Source organism: Oryctolagus cuniculus, chromosome 16 (assembly GCF_964237555.1).
Source record: "Oryctolagus cuniculus chromosome 16, mOryCun1.1, whole genome shotgun sequence".
Lineage (NCBI taxonomy): Eukaryota > Metazoa > Chordata > Mammalia > Lagomorpha > Leporidae > Oryctolagus > Oryctolagus cuniculus.
Window position 1 is genome coordinate 63,787,204 of NC_091447.1, and position 25,707 is coordinate 63,812,910.

The following is a 25,707-nucleotide window of genomic DNA, read 5'->3' on the forward strand; positions in this document are numbered from 1 at the left end:
CCTTCTCTGATGGCCGTTTTTTCCACTGGCATCTCACAGAGATCTTTCATTTAGGTCATTCTTTGCCACAGTGTTTTGGTTTCCATGCCTGAGAAACTCTCATGGGATTTTTAGCCAGATCCAAATGCCTTAAGGGCTGATTCTGAGGCCAGAGTGCTGTTTAGGGCATCTGCCATTCTACGAGTCTGCTGTGTATCCTGCTTTCCATGTTGTGTTGTTCTCTCCTTTTTAATTATATCAATTATTATTAGCAGACATTGGTCTTGTTTATGTGATCCTTTGACACTTAATCCTATCTTTATGAACAATTATGAACTTAAACTGATCACTTTAACTAGTAAGATGGCATTGGTACATGCCAACTTAATGGGATTTGGAGTCCCATGGTATGTTTCTAGTTCTACCATTAGGGGTAAGTCCAAGTGAGCATGTGCCAAACTGTACGTCTCCTCCCTCTCTTATATTTAACAGGGATCAATTTTCAGTTAAAGTTAAACACCTAAGATTAAATGTGTGTTAATTAAAAAGTTCAACCAATGATATTAAGTAGAACAAAAAAATACTAAAAAGAATAAAATAGTAAGCTCTTTCTCATCAGTCAGGACAAGGGCTGATCAAGTCATTGTTTCTCATAGTGTCAGTTTCACTTCTATAAGTTTCCTTTTAGGTGCTGTTAGCTGTCACAGATCAGGGAGAACATATATTTGTCCTTTTGGGACTGGGGACTGGCTTATTTCATTCAGAATGATGTTTTCCAGATTCCTCCATTATGTTGCAAATGACTGGATTTCATTTTTTTTTACCACTGTGTAGTATTTTATAGAGTACATATCCCATTATTTCTTTATCCAGTCTTCTGTTGATGGGAATTTAAGTTGATTCCATGTCCTAGTTATTGTGAATTGAGCTGCAATAAACTTTGAGGTGCAGAGAGCTTTTTTGTTTGCCAATTTAATTTCCTCTGGGTAAATTCCAAGGAGTGGGATGGCTGAGTTGTATAGTAGGGCTATATTCAACTTTCTGAGGAATCTCGAGACTATCTTCCACAGTGGCTTTACTAGTTTGCATTCCCACCAACAGTGGATTAGTGTGCCATTTTCCCATCTCTTCACACCAGCATCTGTTGTTAGTTGATTTCTGTATGTGAGCCATTCTAACCGGGATGAGGTGAAATCATTGTGGTTTTGATTTGCATGTCCCTGGTGGCTAGTGATCCTGAGCATTTGCTCATGTGTCTGTTGGTAGTTTGGATTTCCTCTTTTGAAAAATGTCTATTGAGGTCCTTGGCCCATTTTTTATTGGGTTGTTTGTTTTGATTCTGTCATCTTATAGATTCTAGTTGTTAATCCTTTATCTGATTTGTAGTTTGTGAATAACATCTCCCATTCTGTTGGTTGCCTCTTCAATTTCCTGTTTCCTTTGCTGTAAAGAAACTCTTCAATTTGAGGTAATCCCATTTGTTTATTTTATCTTTGATTACCCATGCCTCTGGGGTCTTCTCCAGGAATTCTTTGCCTTTTCCAATATCTTGAAGGGTTTCCCCTATGCTCTCAATTAGTTTCATGGTGTCGTGGTGCATCTCTAGTTCTTTGATCCATATTGAGTGGATTTTTGTATAAGGTGTAAGGTAGGGGTCTTGCTTCATACTTTGACATGTGGACATCTAGTTTTCCCAGCACCATTTGTTGAAGAGGCTGTCCTTGTCCAGGGGTTGGTTTTAGGTCCTTTGTCGAATATGAGTTGGTTATAGATGTTTGGATTGATCTCCGGTGTTTCTATTCTGTTCCATTGGTCTATCCATCTGTTTCTGTACCGTACCAGGCTGTTTTGATTATAACTGCCCTGTAGTATGTCTTGAAGTCTGGAATTGTGATGCCTCCGGCCTTGTTTTTATTGTAAAGGATTGCTTTAGCTATTCTGGGTCTCCTGTTTCTCCATATGAATTTCAGCATCATTTTTTCTAGGTCTTTGAAGAATGACTTTGGTATTTTGATTGGTATTGCATTAAACTTGTAAATTGCTTTTGGGAGAATGGACATTTTGATAATATTGATCCTTCCAATCCATGAGCATGGCAGGTTTTTCCATTTTGTGTGTCATCTTCTATTTCTTTCTTCAGCGTTTTATAATTTTCATCATAGAGGTCTTTGACATCCTTGGTTAAATTTATTCCAAGGTACTTTATTGTTTTTGTGGCTATCATGAATGGGATTGATCTTAGAAGTTCTTCCTCAGCCCTGGCATTATCTGTGTATACAAAGGCTGTTGATTTCTGAGCGTTGATTTTATATCCTGCTACTTTACCAAACTCTTCTACGAGTTCCAGTAGTCTCTTATAGGAGTTTATCGGGTCCCCTATATATAGTATCATGTCATCTGCAAATAGGGATAGTTTAACTTCCTCCTTTCCCATTTGTATCCCTTTAATTTCTTTTTCTTGCCTGATGGCTCTGGCTAACACTTTTAGGACTATATTGAATAGCAATGGTGAGAGTGGGCATCCCTGTCTGGTGCCAGTTTTCAATGGAAATGCCTCCAACTTTTCCCCATTCAATATGATGCTGGCCATTGGTTTATCATAGACTGCCTTAATTGTGTTGAGGAATGTTCCTTCTAACCCCAATTTGCTTAGGGTTTTCATCAGGAAAGCGTGTTGTATTTTGTCAAATGCTTTCTCTGCATCTATTGACATAATCATATGATTTTTGTTTCTCAATTTACTAATGTGATGTATTACATTGACTGACTTTAGAATATTGAACCATCCCTGCATACCAGGGATAAATCCCACTTGGTCTGGGTGAATGATCTTTCTGATGTGCAGTTGGATTTGGTTTGCCAGAATTTTGTTGAGGATTTTTGCATCTATGTTCATCAGGGAGATAGGTCTGTAGTTTTCTTTCTCTGTTGTTTCTTTTCCGGGCTTAGGAATTAAGGTGATATTCGCTTCGTAGAAAGAATTTGGGAGGATTCCCTCCCTTCCAATTGTTTTGAATAACTTGAGAAGAACTGGGGTTAGTTGTTCTCTAAATGTCTGGTATTATTCGGTGGTGAAGCCATCCAGTCCTGGGCTCTTCTTTTTCGCTAGTGCATTTATTACTGATTCAATTTCTTCCATGGTTATGGGTCTGTTTAGATTTTCTATATCTTCACGGCTCAGTTTAGGAAGGTTGTATGTGGCCAGGAATCTATCCATTTCTTCCAGGTTCCCCAATTTGTTAGCATACATCTCTTTGCAGTGGTTTCTGATGATTCTTTTTATTTCTGTTGCGTCTCTTGTTACATTTCCATTACTATCTTTGATTTTACAGATTTGGGTCTTCTCTCTCCTTTTTTTGGTTAGTTGGGCCAATGGTGTGTCGATTTTGTTTATTTTTTCAAAGAACCAGCTCCTGGTTTTGTTGATCTTTTGTATTTTTTTTTTGTTTCAATTCTGTTTATTTCTTCTCTGATCTTTAGTATTTCTTTCCTCCTTTTGGATTTGGGCTTGATTTTCTGCTGTTTTTCTAAATCCTTGAGGTGCATGGAGAGTTCATTTTTTGGTTCCTTTCCAGCTTCCTGATGTAGGCACCAATTGCTATAAACTTTCCTCTTAGCACTGCTTTTACTGCGTCCCACAGTTTTGATAGGTTGTGTTATCATTTTCATTTGTTTCTATAAATCTTTTGTTTTCTCTTTTAATTTCTTCGATGACACACTGTTTGTTTAGGAGAATGTCCATTCTCCATATATTTGCATATGGTGTAGAGATTCTTGGGTTGTTGATTTCGAGTTTCACTGTGCGATGGTCTGAGAAGCTGCATGGTATAGTTTCAATTTTCTTGAATTTGTTGAGGCTCCCTTTATGGCCTAGCATATGGTCAATCCTAGAGAACGTTCCATGTACTGGAGAGAAATATGTGAACTCTGTGGCTGTGGGGTGGAAGGTTCTGAAGATATCTATTAGGTCTATTTGGTCTATAGCGTCTATTAGCTCTGTTGTTTCCTTGTTGATTTCTGTCTGGTTGATCTGTCCATTGGTGAGAGTGGGGTGTTGAAGTCCCCTGTTACTATTGTATTTGAATCTATATCTCCCTTTAAATCCTCTAGTAATTCTTTCAGGTAGCCATGCGCCCTGTAATTAGGTGTGTATACATTTATAATAGTAATGTCTTCCTGTTGGATAGATCCTTTAATCATTATATAGTGCCCTTCTCTGTCTCTTTTAATAGTTTTTATGTTAAAGTCTATTTTCTCTGATATCAGGATGGCCACACCAGCTCTTTTTTTTAACTTTTATTTAATGAATATAAATTTCCAAAGTACGATTTATGGATTACAATGGCTTCCCCCCCATACCGTCCCTCCCACCCACAACCCTCCCCTTTCCCACTCCCTCTCCCCTTCCATTCACATCAAGATTCATTTTCGATTACCTTAATATACAGAAGATCAGCTTAGTATACATTAAGTAAGGATTTCAACAGTTTGTTCCCACACAGAAACATAAAGTGAAAAATAATAGATGATTTTTTTTAAATGATGATGAAATCATATCAGACCTATTGTCATGTTTAATCCCAGTGAGTGTCAAGTTGGGAGCTGATAATTTCTTTTTTTTTTTTTTTTACAGAGGATCAGTTTAGTATACATTAAGTAAAGATTTCAACAGTTTGCACCCCCATAGAAACACAAAGTGAAATATATTGTTTGAGTACTCGTTATAGCATTAAATCTCAATGCACAGCACATTAAGGACAGAGATCCTACATGAGGAGTAAGTGCACAGTGACTCCTGTTGTTGACTTTACCAATTGACACTCCTGTCTATGGCATCAGTAATCTCCCCATGCCCCAGTCATGAGTTTCCAAGGCTATGGAAGCCCTCTGAGTTCTCCGATTCTTATCTTGTTTAGACAAGGTCATAGTCAAAGTGGAGGTTCTCTCCTCCCTTCAGAGAAAGGTACCTCCTTCTTTGAAGACCTGTTCTTTCCACTGGGATCTCACTCACAGAGATCTTTTGCCAGAGTGTCTTGGCTTTCCATGCCTGAAATACTCTCATGGGCTTTTCAGCCAGATCCGAATGCCTTTAGGGCTGATTCTGAGGCCAGAGTGCTGTTTAGGACATCTGCCATTCTATGAGTCTGCTGAGTATCTCACTTCCCATGTTGGATCACTCTCCCCTTTATTCTATCAGTTAGTATTAGCAGGTACTAGACTTGTTTATGTGCTCCCTTTGACTCTTAGTCCTTTCATTATGATCAGTTGTGAACTGAAATTGATCACTTGGAATAGTGAGATGGCATTGGTACATGCCACCTTGATGGGATTGAATTGGAATCCCCTGGTATGTTTCTAACTCTACCATTTGGGGCAAGTCAGCTTGACCAGCTCTTTTTGATTTCTGTTAGCTTGGAGTATCTTTTTCCATCTTTTCATTTTCAGTCTGCGTGCATCTTTGCTGATAAGGTGTGTCTCCTGAAGGCAGGCTACAGATGGATTCTCTTTCTTGATCCAATCAGCTAGTCTATGTCTTTTGGTAGTAGAATTAAGACCATTCACATTCAGTGTGATTATTGTTAAGTACTGTCTTTTCCCATTCATGTTTCCTAAACGAGCTGTTTATGTATTTTGAATTTTGTAGGTTACTCTACATTCGCTTTTTTTTGGAGTGAAGTTCCTGTTTTTGTATTTCTGTGTGCAGCACGTCTTTGAGCAAGTGTTGTAGGGTTGGATGCATGGATACAAATTCTTTCAGTTTCTGTTTGTCTTGGAAGATCTTTATTTCCCCTTCATTCATAAATGATAGCTTTGCAGGGTATAGTATTCTAGGTTGGCATTGTTTGTCTTTTAAAACTTGAACTATATCATGCTATTGTCTCCTTGCCTGTAGTGTTTGCGATGAGAAGTCTGGGGTGAGTCTCATTGACTTACCCCTGAATGTGATTTGTCATTTTTCTCTGGCACATTTTAGGATTTGTTCTTTGTGTGTCACTGAGCTGAGTGTTGCCACAATGTGTCGCAGTGAATCTGGTCTACCCTGTTCGGAGTCCTGGCTATCTGTTAAATTTGCTTGTTGTTATCCAGCTGCCTTTGTTTGAAGTTTTCTGATATTATTTCATTGAAAACACCTTCCAATCCATTCTCTCTTTCCACCCCCTCAGGGACTCCTATTATCCGAACATTACACCGTTTGATTGAATCTTGTAGGTCTCTGACCATATTTTTTAAATTTTTTAATTTCTTCTTCCTGCGTTTGAACTGACTGTATTATTTCTGGAAGTTTGTCTTCAAATTCTGATATTTGTTCTTCTATTTCATCTGTTCAATTTCCGAGGGATTCCACGGTGTTTTGTATATGGTCAATTGAGTTTTTCATTTCCAGTATTTCATTCTGGCTTCTCTTTAGGATCTCTAATCCTTGGGCTTGTTTTTCATTCAGCTCTTGACACTGTTTCTCATTATTTCTAAGTAATCTGATTGTTAATTTTCTGAATTCTTTTTCTGGCATAGTTCCAAATTCTTCCTCTTCTTCAGCCTCTGTTATGGTTGATTCAGCCTGCTCCATTGGCGAGTTTATATGTTCTTCTATATTCTTACTGTGGGTTTTTGTTTTGTTTTTTGGCATTCTGTCTGGATGGTTTTTCAGGTTGATTTCACTCTGTTATGGGCTGCTGTGAGTCTGTACCAATATCCTGTGTAAGCAGGCTGCTCTGCCTTCTAGAGTTTGTTTATTTTTACTTATTTATTTATTAACTTGAATGGGCTGGTGTCAGGGCTTTGAGGTGCCAATCTCCGCCCCTTGGGGGCCGGTTTCCTTGTTCCTAAGTTTGCCCTTACGTGTCTGTGCCTGGTGTTCGTTGGTCAGCCACTCTTTTTCACTACACCTCCTGCGTGAGGAGTGTCAAGTAGCTCCAGACCACCTTTGGACTATGTCCCTGCTGCTTCCTCCTTGGGAGCAGAGGCCAGCCTCCTTTAAGCATGAATGTAAACAAACAAGATGGCTGCACTCTGCCCGCTGCAGCTCTGATTGTGGGTTGGGCTGTTCCTAAGGATCCTGGCGTTTTTTTCCCTCAATTCGTCCCCCTGGATCCTGCCCTCTTCCCGCGGGTGCTATTCATTTTTTTTTCCTGGTAACTTGAGTAAATGGTGTCAGGGCTTTGAGCTGCCCTCCCTCGCTGCCCACCCCTGCGCAAGGAGCGTCATGGCACTCCACTCCACCTTTGGGCTCCGCCTCCGAAGGTTAGTGCGGAGGCAGAGGCAGTTCTCCTTTAAGCCCGAATGTAAACAAACAAGATGGCTGGTTCCCGCTGGCTGCAGCTCCAATTTGGGGGAGGGTTCCTGGATTGTTTACTCCCTCAATTAGACCCCCTGGATCGCGCACTGTTTCCGCAGGCGCTACTCTGTTCCATTTTCTATTTCCTCCCCCACTCAGTCATGCATGTCTTAGTGTCCGTCCCAGGGTGGCTTGGGGGAGGGGTGGCGGTGGCTGTTACAGCAGTGCTGGGCGAGCGCCCTGTCTCACCTCAGCTTCCAGCGCTGGTGCGTACACACTCCTGCTGGTGTCCTGCTCTTCAGGCATCCACGTCCTCCTCGCAGGTCCACCTTGTCTCCCCTGTTTCGGAAGAGCTTCCCTTTCCCCGAAACTACAAATTCTCACTCCTCTTTGAACCTTCCCTTCCCGGACCATCAGTGTGCTCCCTTCCCTATTCCACCATCTTGGATCTCCACAGTCTGCTCTCATCTGGCTCTTAGCTGCAGGGGTCATATGTTGGATGCATCCACACCTTCCACGTGGATCCACGGCATCCCTCTTCCTGCTGTAGAATTTCCCTTGCAGATCTCTCACCAACTCTTCTCATGTGAATGCCTTCCTCCACTTTTTTGCTACTGTTTTTTTCCTAGCCTAAAGTGGTATGTCCTTTCCCTATTCCACCATCTTAAGAATATCAAATAACTAAATAATTTTTTTAGAAAACCACAATGAGAGATCATGCTGTTCCAATTGGAATGATTATTATCAAAAACACAATAAGAATGGGAATAGTAGAGGGAGGAGGAAGAAGGATGGAAGTGCAGGTGGGAAGAATCACTATGTTTCTAAATTTGTGACTATGAAATGCATGAAATGTGTATGCCTTTGTCCTCCTGTCCACCGGAGCTGCCTGGCTCATCCTGGATGGGGGATGTCTCCTTGCTGGCACCTGACAGCTAGACTGTGGTGGCCAGGAGGACAAGGGTGAACGAGCCCCAAGCTGAGGCCCTACTTCATGCCACAAACCTTGTCTGAGGAGCTCCATCAGCAAGATCATGTAGGAGACAGGCAAAGAGACCATGGGGGATGAGTGGCAGTCTGTCTCAGGGATCACCTCTACTTGCTACTCCATTGTGGAGTCACGGTCTCAGGAGGGACAGCCCATCCCAGAGAGCAGAGATTTCAAGGGAACCCCAAAGCCTGACGCTGAGTGAGAGCCTGGGAGGCTGTGAGAGAAGATGCTGCACCTGGAGTCCATGCTCAGGAAGCTGTAGGACCTACAGAAGAAGGCTGACAGGGCTGTCCTGGAGGAAGAGGTGCAGAGACAGAGGCACAACCATCAGAGGCTGCAGGCTGAATCAGAGAGCACAGCCATCCACCTGCTCCTGGCCACCAAGCCGCCAGGTTCCCCCATGACCAACCTGGCCTGAGGTAGCCACGGACCTGCCTGGGCCCCGCCAGCCCTGGGCCCTCCTCAGGAACCCCTCCCTGTGCCAACCTGCATCTCAGCAGTGCTCCCACTCTCTGGCCTCTTGTTTGGTGGCAAAGTTGCTGCACCCATCCTAGTTTGTAAATATTCTGTATAGAAGAGGAGAATTCAAGGAGTAAAGAAGACACTGCCAAGAAAAAACCACCAAAGGTCAACCAGCATGGGGTCACCCATCTCAGGTAGTGGACTCAACAGTGCACACACTCAGATGTGTGTGCCTAGTATGCCTAGTAACTAATGTGTGCCTTCCTACCAGTTATGTTCCTAGGTTCCTGGGCCCCAGGAGGAGGAAATACAGAGTCACAAGGGCTGAAAACAACGCTGCATAAAAGTTGTGCTCTGAGCATTTCAGGCATGGAAAGCCAAGACACTGTGGAAAAAATTAGCTACATGAAAGATCTCTGTGAGGGAGATCCCAGTGGAAAGAAGGTGCCATCAAAGGAGAAGGTACCTTTCTCTGAAAGGAGGAGAAAACTTCCACTTTGATTATGGCCTGGTCTAAATAATGTCAGAGTTTGTGGACTCAAGAGGCTTCCATAGCCTTGGCAGTTCATGACAAGAGCCTCAGGTGATCACTGGCCTCATAAATAAGAGTGTCAATTGTTAACAACAGGAGTCACTGTGCACTTACTCCCCATGAAGGACCACTGTCTTTAATGAGTTGTACTGTGAGAATTAACTGTAGGACTAGTCTTCAAAAAGTACTTTATACTTTGTGTGCCTGTGTGGGTGCAAACTGTTGAAATATTTACTTAGTATATAGTTTTTCTTCTGTATATAAAGATAATTAATGAATCTAATATGTGATGGGAGAGGGAGTGGAGGTGGGATGGTTTTGGGGGTGGGAATGTGGGTTTGGGGGGAAGAACCACATAATCCAAAGTTGTACTTAAGAAATTTACATTTATTAAGTTGTGCTCTGAATCAGAATGTGTTAGATGCTAATCATTCTGCCCACACTGAGTGAGAAGGAAGTGAGAGAACCCCCCCCCCCATGCTGCTATCATTCCCATATTTCTCTTATTTTCTATCCTTGTCCTCCTGATTCTGAGAAGGAAATAGGATTGGATTGGATTTTTGGGAGCACTCGTATACATCTTTTTTTTGGCCCAAGTTCTCATCGCACTGCTTATCACCAACAATCGGCCCAGGAGAATTCCCTCTCTGGTTTCTCCCATCCTCCACACTAATGAAAGGGACATAGCAACTCTTGTTACCTCATATTCATGTGGAGATATAAGTGATGTGAAAGGACTTTAGAAAATGAGTTAGCTTGGGGCTGGTGCTGTGGTGCAGTAGGTTAATCCTCTGCCTGTAGTGCCAGAATCCCATTTGGGCGCCAGTTCTAGTCCCGGCTGCTCCTCTTCCAAGCCAGCTCCCTGCTATGGCCTGGGAAAGCAGCGGAGGATGTCCCAAGTCCTTGGGCCCCTGCACCCATGTGGGAGACCTGGAAGAAGCTCATGGCTCCTGGCTTTGGATCAGCATAGCTCTGGCCGTTGCAGTCATTTGGGGAGTGAACCAATGGAAGGAAGACCTTTCTCTGTCTCTCCCTCTCACTGTCTGTTACTCTACCTCTCAAATAAATAAAATCTTTAAAAAAAAGGGAAATGAGTTAGCTGAACTGGTGAACTGGGGAAATGATGTCTTCCCACATCTCCTGATTTCACATCACACCTCAGTTCTAGGTGCCAATATTCTTATGGTATCCATGGCCTTTGGTCACTCTGCCTACTGATAGGCCAAGGTACATGTTACCCCAAGAAAAAGGACTATCATATAGAGCCATTTCTTCTCTGTCCTATTTCCCTTGATTCCTATTGAACCTATACCATGGAAACATTTCCCTGATGGGTGGGGCTACTCACTGCCCAGGTGAGCTGCGCATGTTTATGTCATAGGGACACTGTGATACGGGCTGGCCTATAAAAGCAGCTGTAGTCCTGGACCCTTACCAGTCACTGGTTCTGACTGCTAGGACCTTCTCCGGACAACATGACAGATAGGCCTCAAATAATTCTTGCCTCCCAATGCCATCTTCCCCCTTATTCCTAATCTTCCCACCAGCCTGACCCTCCTGATCCTGTAGCCCGGCCCCACCTGTCTGGGCCTCCACCCCAGCCTGACCCCATTAGATCTGTATTTGAGCCTTACCATCCTGCTTTTCCATACTGGCCTCATCCTCCACCAGGCCCTGCACTCCAGCCCAACTATCCGAGTCGGCCATACCATTGTTACGTCCCTTCTGTCTCTTCACACCAGGCAAAAACCCCGGATCCTGCATCTTGGACTCACCCTCCTCCTAGTGCCCTCCCCACATCTGACTCTCCTTTTCTTCTCCCAGACCCTCCTCCCTGTCCAGTATTTGAGCCTTTTCCTCTACCTGCTCCTCCATACTGGCCCCACCCTCCCTCTGATCCTGCACCCCAGCCTGGCCCTGCTCCTGCACCTCCAGCTCGCCCTCCTGGGCTTCCCCAAAAGTCTCATCCTACTACTAATTCCTCACTCAAATCTCATCCCCCTTCTCATGCTGAACACCAACCTTGCCCTTCTCTGTCTCTAAACATAAGCCCCTCCCAGCCCTGCTCCCAAGCACAAGCCTCGCCCTCCTGCGTCTAAACACAAGTCTCAGCCTCCTCTGAGTGTTTCTCTCCTTCCTTTCCCTTATGGCCATGATATCCGGAAATGCCTGCTAGCACTTCTTGCACAAAAGCCTCACCTTTCTCCTAGCCTTTTACACAGACACCACCTTCCTGTCACTGCTCTCCACAAGCTTTGCCTTTCTTCCAGTCTTTCTCCACAGCGCCACCTTCCTTCTGTCCCCTCACATCACATAGGCGCCAGCCTCCTATTACACCTGTACACCAACCTCACCCTCCACCTGGTCCCCCACCCCGCTCTCAGCATCCTGCTGCTTCTCTGTGTCATTCTTGCCTTTCCTCCAGTCATTCTCCACAGTGCCACCTTCCTTCTGTCTGGTCAACATGGCGCCAGCCTCTCATTGAACCTGTACACCAACCTCACCCTCCTCCTAGTCCCCCACCCCGCTCTCAGCATCCTGCTGCTTCTCTGTGCCAGCCTCGCCGGCCTCCTGATCCTGCCCCCAAGCCTCACCCTCCTCCTGCTCCTCTCTCCCAGCCTCAGCCTCACCCTTCTTTTGCCTCTCCCTTCCCGTCCACTGTCCTTTTCCTCTACTCCAGCTTCACCCTCTGGCTGGTCTTTCCTCTCCAATTTAGCCTCCTTTTGCACCTCTGATCCAGCCTCATCATCTTCCTTGTTCTCCTCCCAAGCCTTACCCTCCTTTTCTTTCTCTGTATCAGCCATCTCCTCTTTCTGTTCAACTCCAGCCTCAAGGTCCTGCTGTCCCCGCCCCCCCCAGCCTGTCCTTCCTTCTGATCTGTCATTCCAGCCTCACCCTCCTCCTTATCCTCCATCTCAGCCTTGTGCTGCTCCTCCTTCTCACCCTCCTGGCCATCCTTGCCTTTGCTCTGTACCTTGATGCTTGCCTCACCCTCTTTCTGCTCATCCTTCCCAGCCTGACCTTCCTTCTGATCCTTGCTTCCCTCCCCACCGTCCTTCTGGTCCTTGTCCCTACCTCACCCTTCTCTTCCTCTACCCTCCCTCTTCCTCTTGTTCCTCCATAGCAACCTTAACCTTCTGTGACTATGTCCTGTCTGCCCACTTGCCTCCCACACCAGCCTGATCTTCCACAGAAGATCTTCCACATACTAAGATCACATACCTGATCTTAGTATGACCTCTCACCTCAGTCTTGCCCTGCCTCAGGCCCATCAAATTCTAATCCTCTTATCTACCTTCCTCCCAGTTCTCCTCACTTTGTCACCTTTTTCCTTCCATGACAAATGACACTACTTCCCAGTATCTGACCTTATTCACTCCATGCCCAGAATGTCAGGACTCTATTCCTATCATACTTAACCTGCTCATTGCCCTGTGTTATCCTACCTGTTTCTATTTGGCCTCTATGTTATCCCCAACTCCTCCTAACAACATTACTTATTAGTCCTCTATACTCCAACACACCCCCACCCACTTGTGATCCAGTCACCCCATCCGTACCTACTGGTTCACAAATACAATCCTGGAAGGAAGTTTCCTTCCCACTGTGACAATTCTGCCTCTGTGTTATCCCCAACTCCTCCTAACAACTCTACTTACTAGTCCTCTATACTCCAACACACCCCCACCCACTTGTGATCCAGTCACCCCATCTGTACCTACTGGTTCACAAATATAATCCCAGAAGGAAGTTTCCTTCCCACTGCGATGGTTCTGGTGAAGCTCACAGTTGTGAAGACTGGACTCCCAGAAGCTCAATGGTGGCTACAGGGGATATGGCACAATGGCACATCATCCCTCAACCAAATACTATTTGGTTCATTACAAGACCCTTTTCCATTATCAAATCCTGGTTATGTAACTAAAGTATTTTGCCTTCATCCCCACTTGGTTCCTCTTAATACACTAGAGCAGCTTTAACAATCTTTTCTCTGAACAGGCAGTTAGATCCTCTCCCACCTGATCAATGTGCTTTCATTAGCCTTTACCTTACAACGTGGCTAGAGCAGATCAAAATGCAGGACCATAATGGAGGAAAGAATGAGGGGGATTCATCCCCTCTGTTCCCCAGGAGGGTAAGTTCTGTTGATCTGCAGAGTTAAAGTGAGTGGAAGAAATGGGGAGCCCTGAGAACTCACCTACAGGGCATGAGGATTCCACTGTAGGCAGATGGGGACCTGTGTGGTTTTTGTTTGTTGCTGAATTGGGAGGTTGGAGTTGGAGGGTGGTCATTGTAGTTGACTTGATCTGGTTGTACTCAAACTTTGTTGTTCCTTTTAATCCTCAAATATTTTATAATAAAGTACAGAGTCCATAGACTCTTTTCCAATAATCTTGAAAATACATATTGTTGAATAAGCATGACACAGTCTCTGGCATTGCCCACAGAAATCTAACTTTTATAGTAACTTCCATCTCTTTGGAATTTCAGAAAATCCCTGCAGGTGTGTAATGGAGAGAAGGAGTCACTGATTGGCTGGTGAACAATGACATCGTTATTTCCCAGGATGAACTCCATGAACATCTATGCACTTCCATGGATGATAGCCATCGAATCATGGTACTCAAATGTGTGCAGACAGGTGTGAACAATTCTGGATAATTCTGATGACTCTGATCTCTAAGCTATAGCTTTTCTGCTCCCTTATGCAGGAAAATGCAGTCTTTCCTTGAGGGATTAAAAACCGCATGTTCCTTGGACCAGTCATAGCTGCAAGGATAGGCAGGGCTGTTTCCATTGTGATTGAGTCCGCAAGTTGCTCTGTGATTGAGCTGTCCTGAAGCTTTTAGTTTTCTTCTGGCAACTTTGTCCCAGAATTGACAAAACAGGTCCCCCAGTTGCAAGGGTGCCAAATTTGAGGCACTGAAGTGCTGATTCCATTGGATAGATGACATTTAGAGATGCAGTTATCTTTGGCTGGGTTTGCAAGATTGATATAATGAATAGCAACTCTCCATGCAATATTTCCCAGGGCAAAACCAGTTGGCTTGTTGTTTGTTTATAAAAATAGCCACATGTCAACACTGATGTTTCAGTGGAGTTCTCAATTCCCCTGAATTCAAAAGGTTGATTCTCTTATGATAGTCAGCCTGTCTCCACAGTTGCTACCATGGTCATACTACATCACATCTGTACAGTAAAATTCTTCAGGGTGTTGCAACATCATAGCATTTAGTGAACAGGCATCCCAAAACTTGAGAGTCTCATCCAAGCAACTGGTCATCACACATCATGCAACTGTAGACTGGGGTTTGATCAAGTGTTTGCTTCTAACAGGAGTATCATGCTGTGCAATCTGTAGCACTTGGTTGCTATTGAGGTCCTGTATTTTGCACAATACAGAAACCTTAGACCCAAGGATTATCATCAGTCCTGACATAGCTGCATGAAATCTCCAAATTCCTTGAAATGTTATTGTTTTCCTCCTTTGACATTTTAATTATTGTCCAAATGTGTTAATTTTAATAAACTAAAAGTATGTGCTATTTAGGAAATTCATATCCTACCATTATTCTGTTGGTACATAAATGTTGCTGGTGGCGGTGGCCTCAGCTGCTGTGGTGTAGGCTGTGGGACATAAGGTGGAGGAAATTCTCCTTGATTTGAAGAATGCATCAGTTCAGGGCCTGTGCATACATAGGAGAGAATTATAGTATGAACTGTGGTACTTGCATCAAAGTGGTGTGGACACATGACATTGTCTGAGGCTCAATGTGAATTTTATGAATCCGTCTTACACCGCCTGAGACATGTAACCAGGAGGAAGATATATAGGTGGCAGAGTACCACTTGGTGACATCAGAGGCACATAGGCAGCCTGTTGAATATTCTGAATGTTCCCATCTTTAGTGTTGATAGCAAGAGTCTCCCCAGGAATAACTTGTACCAATATAATCTGTTGTATCCACTATTGAAGAAAGGAAGGCCATCTGGCATCTCTCTTGGGATGTCATCGTTTGTGAGTAATTAATAGTATACTGGGTTGCAATGGTGGTGTTCACATGATAGCTCTCCATGTCCTTGTGTGGGCCCCAGCATCCTTATAACCTCCATTCACTTGTTTATAAAATGATTCTCCACATGACAGAGCTGAACAGCAACCAATGGCCAAGCCCTGCAGGAGTATAAACAGATATTATGTAGTCATATATATTTTGTGTGTGAGATAAGCAGACGGTTTATCTTCTGGGCATCTGTTTCAAAGTGTGAGATGTCTGACTTCCTCCAAAATCTTTTCCAGCAGACTGGCCTACATGTGGTCCAGTCAGCAGGTGACTGCTTCCTGCTTCTGCCACACAACCCCCAAGCCCTGTCCTGGTGGCATCTGGAAGTGGCCCAATGGCAAAGTCAAATCTGAGGCGCTGGGTCAGGTGAGTTCAGAGTTGGAATGGGACACTCAGTCACAAAATAAGGTCATGACAGGAGGTATTTTCAGTAAAACAGTGCACAAAATATATGCCACTAGGGACTGCAGAGGACAGAATGAGTTTTTTAAATGCCTATTTGTTTACATTTCCTTGAAACATCAGTTGACAATGAGGTAGAGAAAGAGACAGAGAGAGAGAGTTCCAGCTACCAATTTTCTCCCCCAAATATAACAACTAGGGACAAGCCAGGCTGAAGCCAGAAGCCTGGAACTCCATATGAGTGTTCAAGGTACCTTATAGGGGGCAGGGTTTTGCATCAGGAGATGCATCAGAAGATGAGCCAGAAGTGAAGCTGGCCCTCTGAAAACTCCACGTGAACATGAAAACATTGCATGGGTGTTCTCAGGAAGAAAGGCAGAAAGAATGTCACACCAGAGGGCTGGACACAGAAAGAAATTCGAAGTAGTTGTTCCAGACAAATAATGTGTTCAACAGTGCTTCTCTCAAATGGAAAAGCATGTGGAATCAAACATGTCCATTGCAACCAAGTGAGGAAAAGCATTAACAAGTACATAATGAGGAAGAACCACAGGCTTACAGTCAGTGCTTGAGGGCTTACTAAAAGCTAGTTTGGATCCTTGCTGCCTAGCAGTCCTAATGTTGTTTCCTTTAAAATGCTCTGTTTTAAATACAATATATGAATTGGCTAAGGTCACCAAAATATAAAGAAAATGGAATGTTCCAGAAACACAAAGAAAACGAAAATGGAGAGTCATTGAATGGGTGTGAAAATCACACTGAGTGGTAGAGAGCCAAAGGATTGTTCTATATGGATTGTTCCAAAATCATATTGGAAAAACTGTTTGGAATGTTTGCACAGATGAAATATATCACTATGGAAATATATAAATGGTATTTTTTTGAGTGTGGGCACATTCAAATACCAGTAATTAATGGTCTATATGACAGATGGGGAGGGATCCACTACCCAGAAACAGAAAGGAATTGAAGATTTCATGGGGTAATGCAGAGTAGCTGAAAGGGTGTGAAAAACTCCAAGTTACTGAGAATAGGAACAGGAAAAGATTATGCTCTCTATACGGTTGCATAATAAGATCATTATAAAGTGGGTATCAAAGTTTTGTCAGAAGGGAAAACAGTCTAGCTCCGGAAACAGCAAACGTTCCGGAGTTCAGCCTACCAGCAGCCAACGGCCAGGAGCTGAGCCTACCACCAGCCAAGGGCCAGGAGCTGAGCCTACCAGCAGCCAACGGCCAGGAGCTGAGCCTACCACCAGCCAAGGGCCAGGAGCTGAGCCTACCACCAGCCAACGGCCAGGAGCTGAGCCTACCAACAGCCAACGGCCAGGAGCTCCCCCACAAGCCTGCCATTTGCCCCGGTGCAGAGCAGGGATTGAGACTCCGAAAGCAATTCCAGTAAAAGTTAGGACACACATCCAATCAACTTTAGGATTAAATAGAAGGCAAAAATATAGTCCTGCTATTTGTAAAGCCCACCCTCACCAAGTGTCCAGGCCCCACTCACCTCCCCAGGAGTCCCTGGGCCTCTGAACACTGGCTACCAGCCAGCCAGGAACCCCTGAGTTCCCGGGCCCCACCCATCAACCTTGGACTCCCCTCAGCTCCTGTGTCCAGGATTCCACACTGAATGCTGGGACAGCCTCCCCTCCAACCCCCGTGCCCACTGTCCTGGACCCTCTAAGCCCAACACCTGGGACCCTGCCCACCATCCAGGGACACGCCTCAGCTTCAGTCTCTGGGACCCCGCCCATCTCCCTAGAATCTCCCCAGGTCCCTGCCCAGGAACCACCCCAAGCCCCTGGGCCCCGCCCACTACCACAGGACCCTCTAAGCCCCATATCTGTGACCATGGCCACATCCAGCCAGGACCCCCCACACCCACTACCCTGGGACCATGTAAGTCCCATGCCCAGGGCCCCTCCCATCACCCAGTTGGGACCCCTCAGCCCCCAGACACCGCCCACCATACCGGGACCCTTTAAAGCCCCCTGCCCCATCCAGCCAGGACCCCCCTCACCCACTAACCGGGGCTCTGTAAAGCCCATGCCCGGAACCCCGCTCATCACTCCAGGACTCATCTCTGTAACGGTGCCTGGGGCCCCGCCCACCACCCAGGTGGACCCCCTCCCTTCAGCCCTCCCACCCCCGGGCCAAGCGCATTAACCTGGGACTCACCCTGGCTCCTGTGCCCAGGGCCTGCCCATCTCCTCAGAGCCCCCTCAGGCCCGTGTTCAGGACCCCCGCCTCAACCCCCAGGCCCAGCCCACTACTCCGGGGCCACTCCTCACCCTGCCCCATGCCAGACCCGCGCTCCTAACATACCCGGGCGCGTTACCCTCATCCGAGGAGCGCCACCCTGTCTTGTGCTTCTGGCCCATCGCGGCCCGCTCTGGTGGGGTGGGGCCGCTATGCCAGGAGCGGCCCCACACCGCCGAGCGCTTCCGGGTCAGAGGGCGCACAGCGTGAGGGGACGTGCTCCAGGCAAATTCGGAGGCGGGGTCCGCGGCGGTGGAGCCACTGGGCGTGAAGCTCCGGCGGGGGTCTCCTTTGCTAGGGGAGGCGCCGTGGAGAAGGCTGTGGGCGACCTGAAGCAGGCGTCGACCTGCGTGGCTGACCCCACCTGAGGGGCGCGGCCCCCAGCACCGCCAGGGAGGCCCGGCAGGCCTGACCCGAGGAGACCCCCCCCCCCCCCAACTCCCGCAGCCGCCGCGATCTGGCTTCATCTAAGGCACCCTCTGGCCACCATGACAGGAGCAGGAAGTTGGGTGTAGGAACATCCAGCATTAGGAAGAGCAGGAAACGCGGTGACGTCACGGCGTCTTTCAGGGCATTTTGGATTTGCCGTCTTTCCATCCTCAGCCTGTCTGCCTGCCTTGTACTTGCAGCCAGGGCAGGACCTGGCTTCTGCCTCTCCCGGGCAGCAGGCAGCGGGGTCGCGTAGACCTGCTCCTTTGCGTTGGCTGTGTTCACCCCCGGTCTCAGGTATGCAAGGAAAAGACCTTCTCTACCAAACAGCTGTTTTGGGGCACAGTTCTGGGTGCTGCACACAGTTGCAGTTGGGTCCAGAGACGCGTACGCGCCAAATGCACTGGCGTTCAGATCAGAGACCTCTGCACAAACCGCACCATGGACACACTTGGGGCCAACACAGGGCAGGCACGGAGGTGTGATGTCAGAACCAGCTCGGTGGGGCCGGTGCCGTGACATAGTGGGCTAACCCTCTGCCTGTGGTGCCAGCATCTCATATGAGTGTTCGTTTGAGTCCCAGCTGCTCCACTTCCGATCCAGCTCTGTCCTACGGCCTGGGAAAGCAGTGAAAGATGGCCCAAGTGCTTGGGCCGCTCTACCCATGTGGGAGACCCGGAAGAAGCTCCTGGCTCCTGGCTTCAGATTGGCGCAGCTCTAGCCATTGCAGCTCTTCAGAGGTCTTCACCTCTTTCTCTATTTCTGCTTTTCAAATAAATAAATGAATCTTTTAAAAATAACTCTAGTCCTCTGTTCTTCATTAGATATTGATATGGTTTCATAATTGATAGATGGAATAAACACATCTGCTAATGAACATGATGGAGTAGATTCCAGAAGGTGCCTGTTGTGCACTGGTTGAGGGAGATACTTGGATCTAAAACAGAAACAGGAGCCTAAAGGAGAGAATCAAAGCCAAAGTCCAGTTAGAAAACACACAGATGTATTGAGTTCTGCTATCAGGAAGAGCCATTAGTGATACACCCAAGAATGAACAGATAAAGGAGAAAGACAGCGGCCTCAATTTTCTTAACCTAAACTCAGTAAATGACCTCAGTTGCCAGCTGTAGTCTCACCATGGGAGTAGCAAAACACATATATGTTTTTCAGTAAAACAAACAAAAATCTACTCAGTATGAACACATCATGTGTAGAGAACTTATTCTTAAGATAGCCTATCATCCCATGAGACTGTTTCTGTGTTTGGAAAGTCTTTGGGAAAGCAGGAAAGTAAGAAAAGGAAAGATGTTTAGATACCAAGGAGAGCAGAAGGCGTAAGAGCAAGTTGCTTAAATTAGGTGGAAATCAGAATAACACCAGCTCCAGGGACCAAAATGAAGGAGAAAACACTTTCACAATCTGGTCATGGAATCAGGATTTCTGGTCCAGGCATTTGAGTCCTGTGATTATCAGTGCATCCTTAGCTCCAGAGCAATGTGCCCTTGTGTAGTTTCCAGAGCCTTCTTTATGTCTTTATTCCTCAGACTGTAGATGAAGGCATTCAGCATGGGGGTGACCACAGTGTACATCACCGAGGCCATGGGAGGTGAGTGTGAGTTGTGGGTAACAGCTGAAGTGAGGTAGACACCTAGACATGTGCAACAGAATAAGGAGACAATGGACAGGTGAGAGGCACAGGTGGAGAATGCTTTATGCTTCCCCTGAGCAGAGAAGATTGCTCGGATGGAGGAGATGATCTTAGAGTAGGAGCACAGGATCCCAGCCAGTGAACCAACAGCTAGCAGCACAGGTATGAAGTATATGACCATGTCATTAAGAAAAGTGTCAGAGCAGGCAAGATGGGCCACCTGATTCAGTTCACAGAAAAAGTGATGGATTTCCAGGGGCACGCAGAAGGACAGCCACAGCACCACTAAGCTTTGTAACAAGGCATACAGGACACTGATGACCCAGCACACCAGGGCAAGCTGCATACGGAGCCAGGGTTTCATGATGACCGTGTAGTGCAGGGGGTGACAGATGGCCACAAACCTGTCATAGGCCATCACGGCCAGGAGAAAATTGTCCAGCTCCACAAAAAGCAGGAAGAAGAACATCTGGGTGATGCAGCCAGCTGATGGCTTTGCTTTGGGGACGGTGGTGGAGGTGAAGAAGATGTCCACCAAGGACAGGCTGGAGAGGAAGAAGTACATGGGTGTGTGGAGGTGGGGGTCTGAGAGGATGGCCAGGATGATGAGCAGGTTCCCAGCCACAGTCACCAAGTACATGGAGAGGAAGAGCCCAAATATGAGGGGCTGCAGCTCTGGGTCCTCTGAGGATCCCAGGAGAAGAAATCTTGAAGTTTGTGAATTGTCCCCTGATGCCATTGGTTGAGACAACTACCAGGAAAGAGATAATTACATGACTACTGAGAAGCCATTGCTCACATAGGGGAAATTCTACCATTTATATGTTGCAGGCAAGCACTGATTTATATACACTGTGCATGGATCTGGTCCCATGTAGGACTCATTCAGGCCATTTGAAACTTCTTATTAGCATCTCTGATCAGAGTTTCCTTCCCACTTAGCATATTCCCTAAATGTATCTATATATTCTACTATTTTAATAAGTAGTGATTTCCTACAGTTGAACTGTATAAATGGACTTCCAATCATGTTTCAAGCATTGGCCAGTCAGAAGTCTAATATCTTAGAAAAACAAAATTGTCTACATCCCAGTGATGGAGATGGAATATAAGAGAACAGATAAATGCTCTGAATAAAATGAAAGCAGCTATAAAGGAGAATGGGTCCACGGTGTTATTTTCTAGTTGTTCAAGTAGGACTAGAAACTGGGGGTCATTGCCTAGAGATCCACAGCCACGAGGTGATTTGTGGAAGTATGGATCACGTCAAGGATATGAAGAGGATATGATGAGTGCCAGGGCCCCCTTGTGGCTGTTATTACAGAACAGGAGCATTCCAAAGGAAGTGAGGATGGCAGTGGCGATGAGCAAGAGGGAGAGTGGTGGGGGAGGGGACACAGGATGTCTGTGTCAACACAGACTCCCTCATCCTCTCGGGAGTCTCTTGCACCTCATTCATTTTTTAAACTTTACTTTAATTACTCCAACATGAAGAGAACCAATTTAATGCAGTTCATGGATACAATTCTAAGAATAGCATATTTCCCTTCCTCCCTCCCCTCTCCCTCCTCCTCCTCTTCCTTCTCCCTTTCTCCTCTCTCTTCCTCCTCCTTCTTCTCTCCCTCTCTCTCCCTCCTTCCCTCCCACACTCTTTCACATTTTTGAAATGACATACTTTTACTATTCTCTCTATGTATTTCTTCAGTTTTCTAAGATTAAAAATCCTTTAAATATTAAAAAATTTAAATAGATGTAAAAATGTTTGAGGTCCCACATGATATGTCAGTATCTGCCCATATTGTGTTGTGTCCAATCAGGGTGTGTCTATGGGTACAGTCATCTATCTACTCAAAAATGGGGCATTTCTTCAGGGTCTAAAACATCCAAATTCCTACCTTCTAGTTCTGTTTCAGAGAAATTCGTTATGCATTTCCATTATCTTAGTTGCCCTACCATGCAATAGAACCCAGCAATGTCTTACTTCTCCCTAACTGTAACCTAGTGAACACGGAACAAGCTTCCTCCCCTGCCCCTATTTCCCTCTCCATTCTCTAATATCCACCATTAGACTTTATCATTGTGTTTGAAAAGGCACCCAGTGATTTGAATGGGATTCCTTCTAAGTACCGTAAATGATTGCGTTCTTGTCTGAGTAACATTAAGTGTCACCCTGGAATAATGATTCCAGGTAACTCAGCTTGAACACTGTTCTCAGCTCACAGCAGGTACACACAAGCACACAAACACATAGAGACAAACACAGACAGATACTGTGCCCTTCTCATCCCTGGCTGCAGGGATATGGCAACACGTGACATGACACACGTGGGCCACATCAAGTTCTTACCTGCAAAAAAGTGTAAATGTCACCCATAAGTTCTAGCATGAAAACCTCCCATGAACAAATAAACATGGGACTCTATTCTGGTATGGTCATTTTTACCCTTTTAATTTTGTTCATTTTTATTTGAAAGGGAGAAAGAAGGAAAGAGAGGACCTGGCATTGCGGTGTAGTGGGGTTAAGCCTTGGCCTGCAATGTTGACATCCCATATGGGTGCTGGTTCAAGACCCAGCTGCTCCACTTTGTATCCAACTCCCTCCTCATGTGCCTGGGAAAGCAGCAGAAGATGGTGCAAGTACTTGGGCACCTGTGTCCATGTAGGAGATCTGGAAGAAGCTCCTGGCTCCTGGTTTCAACCTGGCCCACCCTGGCCTTTACAGCTGTTTGGGGAGTGAACCAGTGGATGCTAGATTCTCTCTCTCTCTCTCTCTCTCTCTCTCTCTCTCTCTCCTTATCTCTCTCTGTAACTCTGCCTTTCAGATAAATAAATAAGTTTTTTTTTTAAAAGCGAGCAGGAAATGAATCTAATGTTATCACTTCACTTATGTGAAGTTCCCAACATGACTCTGAGTGGAAAAGCTGATACTGAGTGAACAATAAAGAATTGATGGGGCCGGCACTGTGGCTCACTTGGTTAATCCTCAGCCTGCGGTGCCAGCATACCATATGGGTGCTGGGTTTTAGTCCCGGTTGCTCCTCTTGCAGTTCAGTTCTCTGCTGTGGCCCCGGAGGGCAGTGGAGGATGACCCAAGTGCTTGGGCCCCGGCACCCGCATGGAAGACCAGAAGGAAGCACCTGGCTCCTGGCTTCGCATCTGCGTAGCTCCAGCCGTAGCGGCCATTTGGGGGGGGTGAACCAATGGAAGGAAGACCTTTCTCTCTGTCTCTCTCTCTCACTGTCTAACTATAACTGCCAAATAAAAAAAAAGAAGAAGAATTCATGCCAAATAATGGTGGAGGCAATGCAACTTTCAGAAATAGATATAACTAGAAAAGCCCAGAGACACTGTAGGAAATAACAGGAAGAGAAGATGTATGTACATATACACAAGTTGATTTGTCAGCTTGGATGAGGTAAAAAACATTTTGCATTGACAAAGCAAAGGCAGGGGTAGGGCAGTAAGACAGTCTTATGGACCTGGTAACACACTTGACTATCCCTCAAACACACACACGCATGCACACACACACATGCACACACATGTGCACACACAAACACACATATACACATGCACACACATTCACACACAAACACAAACACATACAAACACATGAAATGGCAGACAGCAATGTTCTCAGATTGAAAGATAATCTGGGCTGGCACCGTGGCTCACTAGGCTAATCCTCTGCCTTGCAGCGCCAGCACACGGGGTTCTAGTTCCGGTCGGGCGCCGGATTCTGTCCCGGTTGCCCCTCCTCCAGGCCAGCTCTCTGCTGTGGCCAGGGAGTGCAGTGGAGGATGGCCCAAGTGCTTGGGCCCTGCACCCCATGGGAGACCAGGAGAAGCACCTGGCTCCTGCCATCAGATCAGTGCAGTGTGCCGGATGCAGCGTGCCAGCCACGGCAGCCATTGGAGGGTGAACCAACGGCAAAAAGGAAGACCTTCTCTCTGTCTCTCTCTCACTGTCCACTCTGCCTGTCAAAAAAAAAAAAAGATAATCTGTTGGTCAGAATCTATCTCATCACCAGAAAATATCAATCTGCACCATTTCAAATATTAAAGATGGCAGAGGTGGATGTCTGGTGCTGCATCTAAGATGCTGCCTGGGACACCCACATCCCAGATCAGGTTGCCCCGCTGTGAGTCATGGCTCTGCTCCTGATTGCAGCATCCTGCTAATGCGCCCTCTGGGAGGTTGCAGTGATGACTCAGCTACGCGTATTTTCTGCCAGTCATACAGGAGACCCACACTGAGTTCTGGGCATGTGACTTCATGGGCCTGGCCCAGTCTTAGCTGTTGTAGGCATTTTCAGAATGAACCAGAGGAGAGTGACTTTCCTGTATTTCCCTCCAGAGCTGCCACCATCTATCTTTCTTTTCATTTTTTTAAGATTTTACTTATTTGAGAGGCAGAGTTGCACACACACACACACACACACAGGGAGGGAGGGAGAAACGGAGGGGGGAGGGAGGGAAAGGGAGAAAGAGAGAGGTATCTTATATCTGCTAGTTCACTCCCAAAATGGCTGCAATGGCTGGAGCTCAGCCAATCCAAAGTCAGGAGCCAGGAGTTTCTTCTGGGTCTCCCAAATGGGTGCAAGGGCCCAAGGACTCAGGCCATCTTCTGAAGCATTCCCAGGTGCATTAACAGGGTGCTCAGTCAGAAGAGGAGCAGCTGGGACTAGAACCAGCACCCATTTCGGGTACTGGTACTTCAGACAGAGACTTAGGCCACTACACCACAGTGTCAGCCCCCACCCTCTTTCTTTACACTCCTTACTTGCCAAGATTCTTGGATCCCTGTTCTAATTTTACCAGATGGTTTTGTGCTTCTTAATTCCTGTCCCAACAGGCTTCCACTAGGACCATCTAATTGTCAACAAGGAATCCCGTGTTGCTGGTTTCAGTGGACGCTCCTGTGTTTTAACACCATGAATAAATGCAATAATTTAGCATGAGAGCAACCAAATACATCGATCTCTCTATCTGAAATAGACTGGATTGGCTAGCAGGTGACCTTGGGTAAGCGTTCTCAGCTTCCACTCTGGGCCTTTCCTGCAGGGCCTGCTGGGCTCTCAGACTCACCTGCATGGGTTCTCTGGGAGGAAGGTCTCTGGGCAGAGGTGTGACTCCTCCAGGGACGGATGATGATGGACACTGAAGCTCTGTCCCACACAGACAGCAGGAAGGAGTGAAACATCAGTCCCTGAGCCAGATGAAGACTGCGGTGAATTTACAGCTCCCCGTCTCTGCACAGTAGGCACATCCTCCTCATGGGGCTCAGACCTATGAGCACCTGATTTCCCAGTAGGGACCCTGATTTGGGCAGAAACTTTCTGGCTGATCCTCTGTTCCCAAGAGACCAGATTGAAGTCATGTGTGCTCAGAGTTGATTATTCCTTCTCTGTGGATTCTCCTGCCTCCCAGAGGGCAAAGGTTTCAGCCACTGACCCTATCTGATTCAACACTTTCTCCAGAATGCAGAATGGAAGAACTTATCTCCAAGAAGTCCCTAGGGTTCTCCAATCCAACAGTTTGGTTGGGGACCCAGCAGCAGGCACGTCAGGAACAATGGTATTTCTCTCTTCAAGAAGGGGAAAATTGTTTCTCTATGTAAAACAAGGGCTCCTCACTTGTAATGAGTTAGAATTTTCTATAACAAT

General features: G+C 46.1%; 1 protein-coding gene across 5 annotated transcripts in view; it reads right to left on the minus strand.

The window, feature by feature from the left end:
• Positions 1–6,466: 6,466 nt before the first annotated feature.
• Positions 6,467–25,707, minus strand: part of LOC127488107 (olfactory receptor 7A17-like) — a 69,951-nt gene continuing 50,710 nt past the window's right edge. For 4 of the 5 annotated variants that reach the window (XM_070059515.1, XM_070059516.1, XM_070059513.1 and 1 more), the window contains one exon: positions 19,357–25,250. In XM_070059515.1, the coding sequence (XP_069915616.1) occupies positions 19,864–20,781 (918 nt within the window). In that variant the 5' untranslated portion in view covers positions 20,782–25,250 and the 3' untranslated portion in view covers positions 19,357–19,863. The other variant, XM_070059517.1, reaches the window with a different exon arrangement.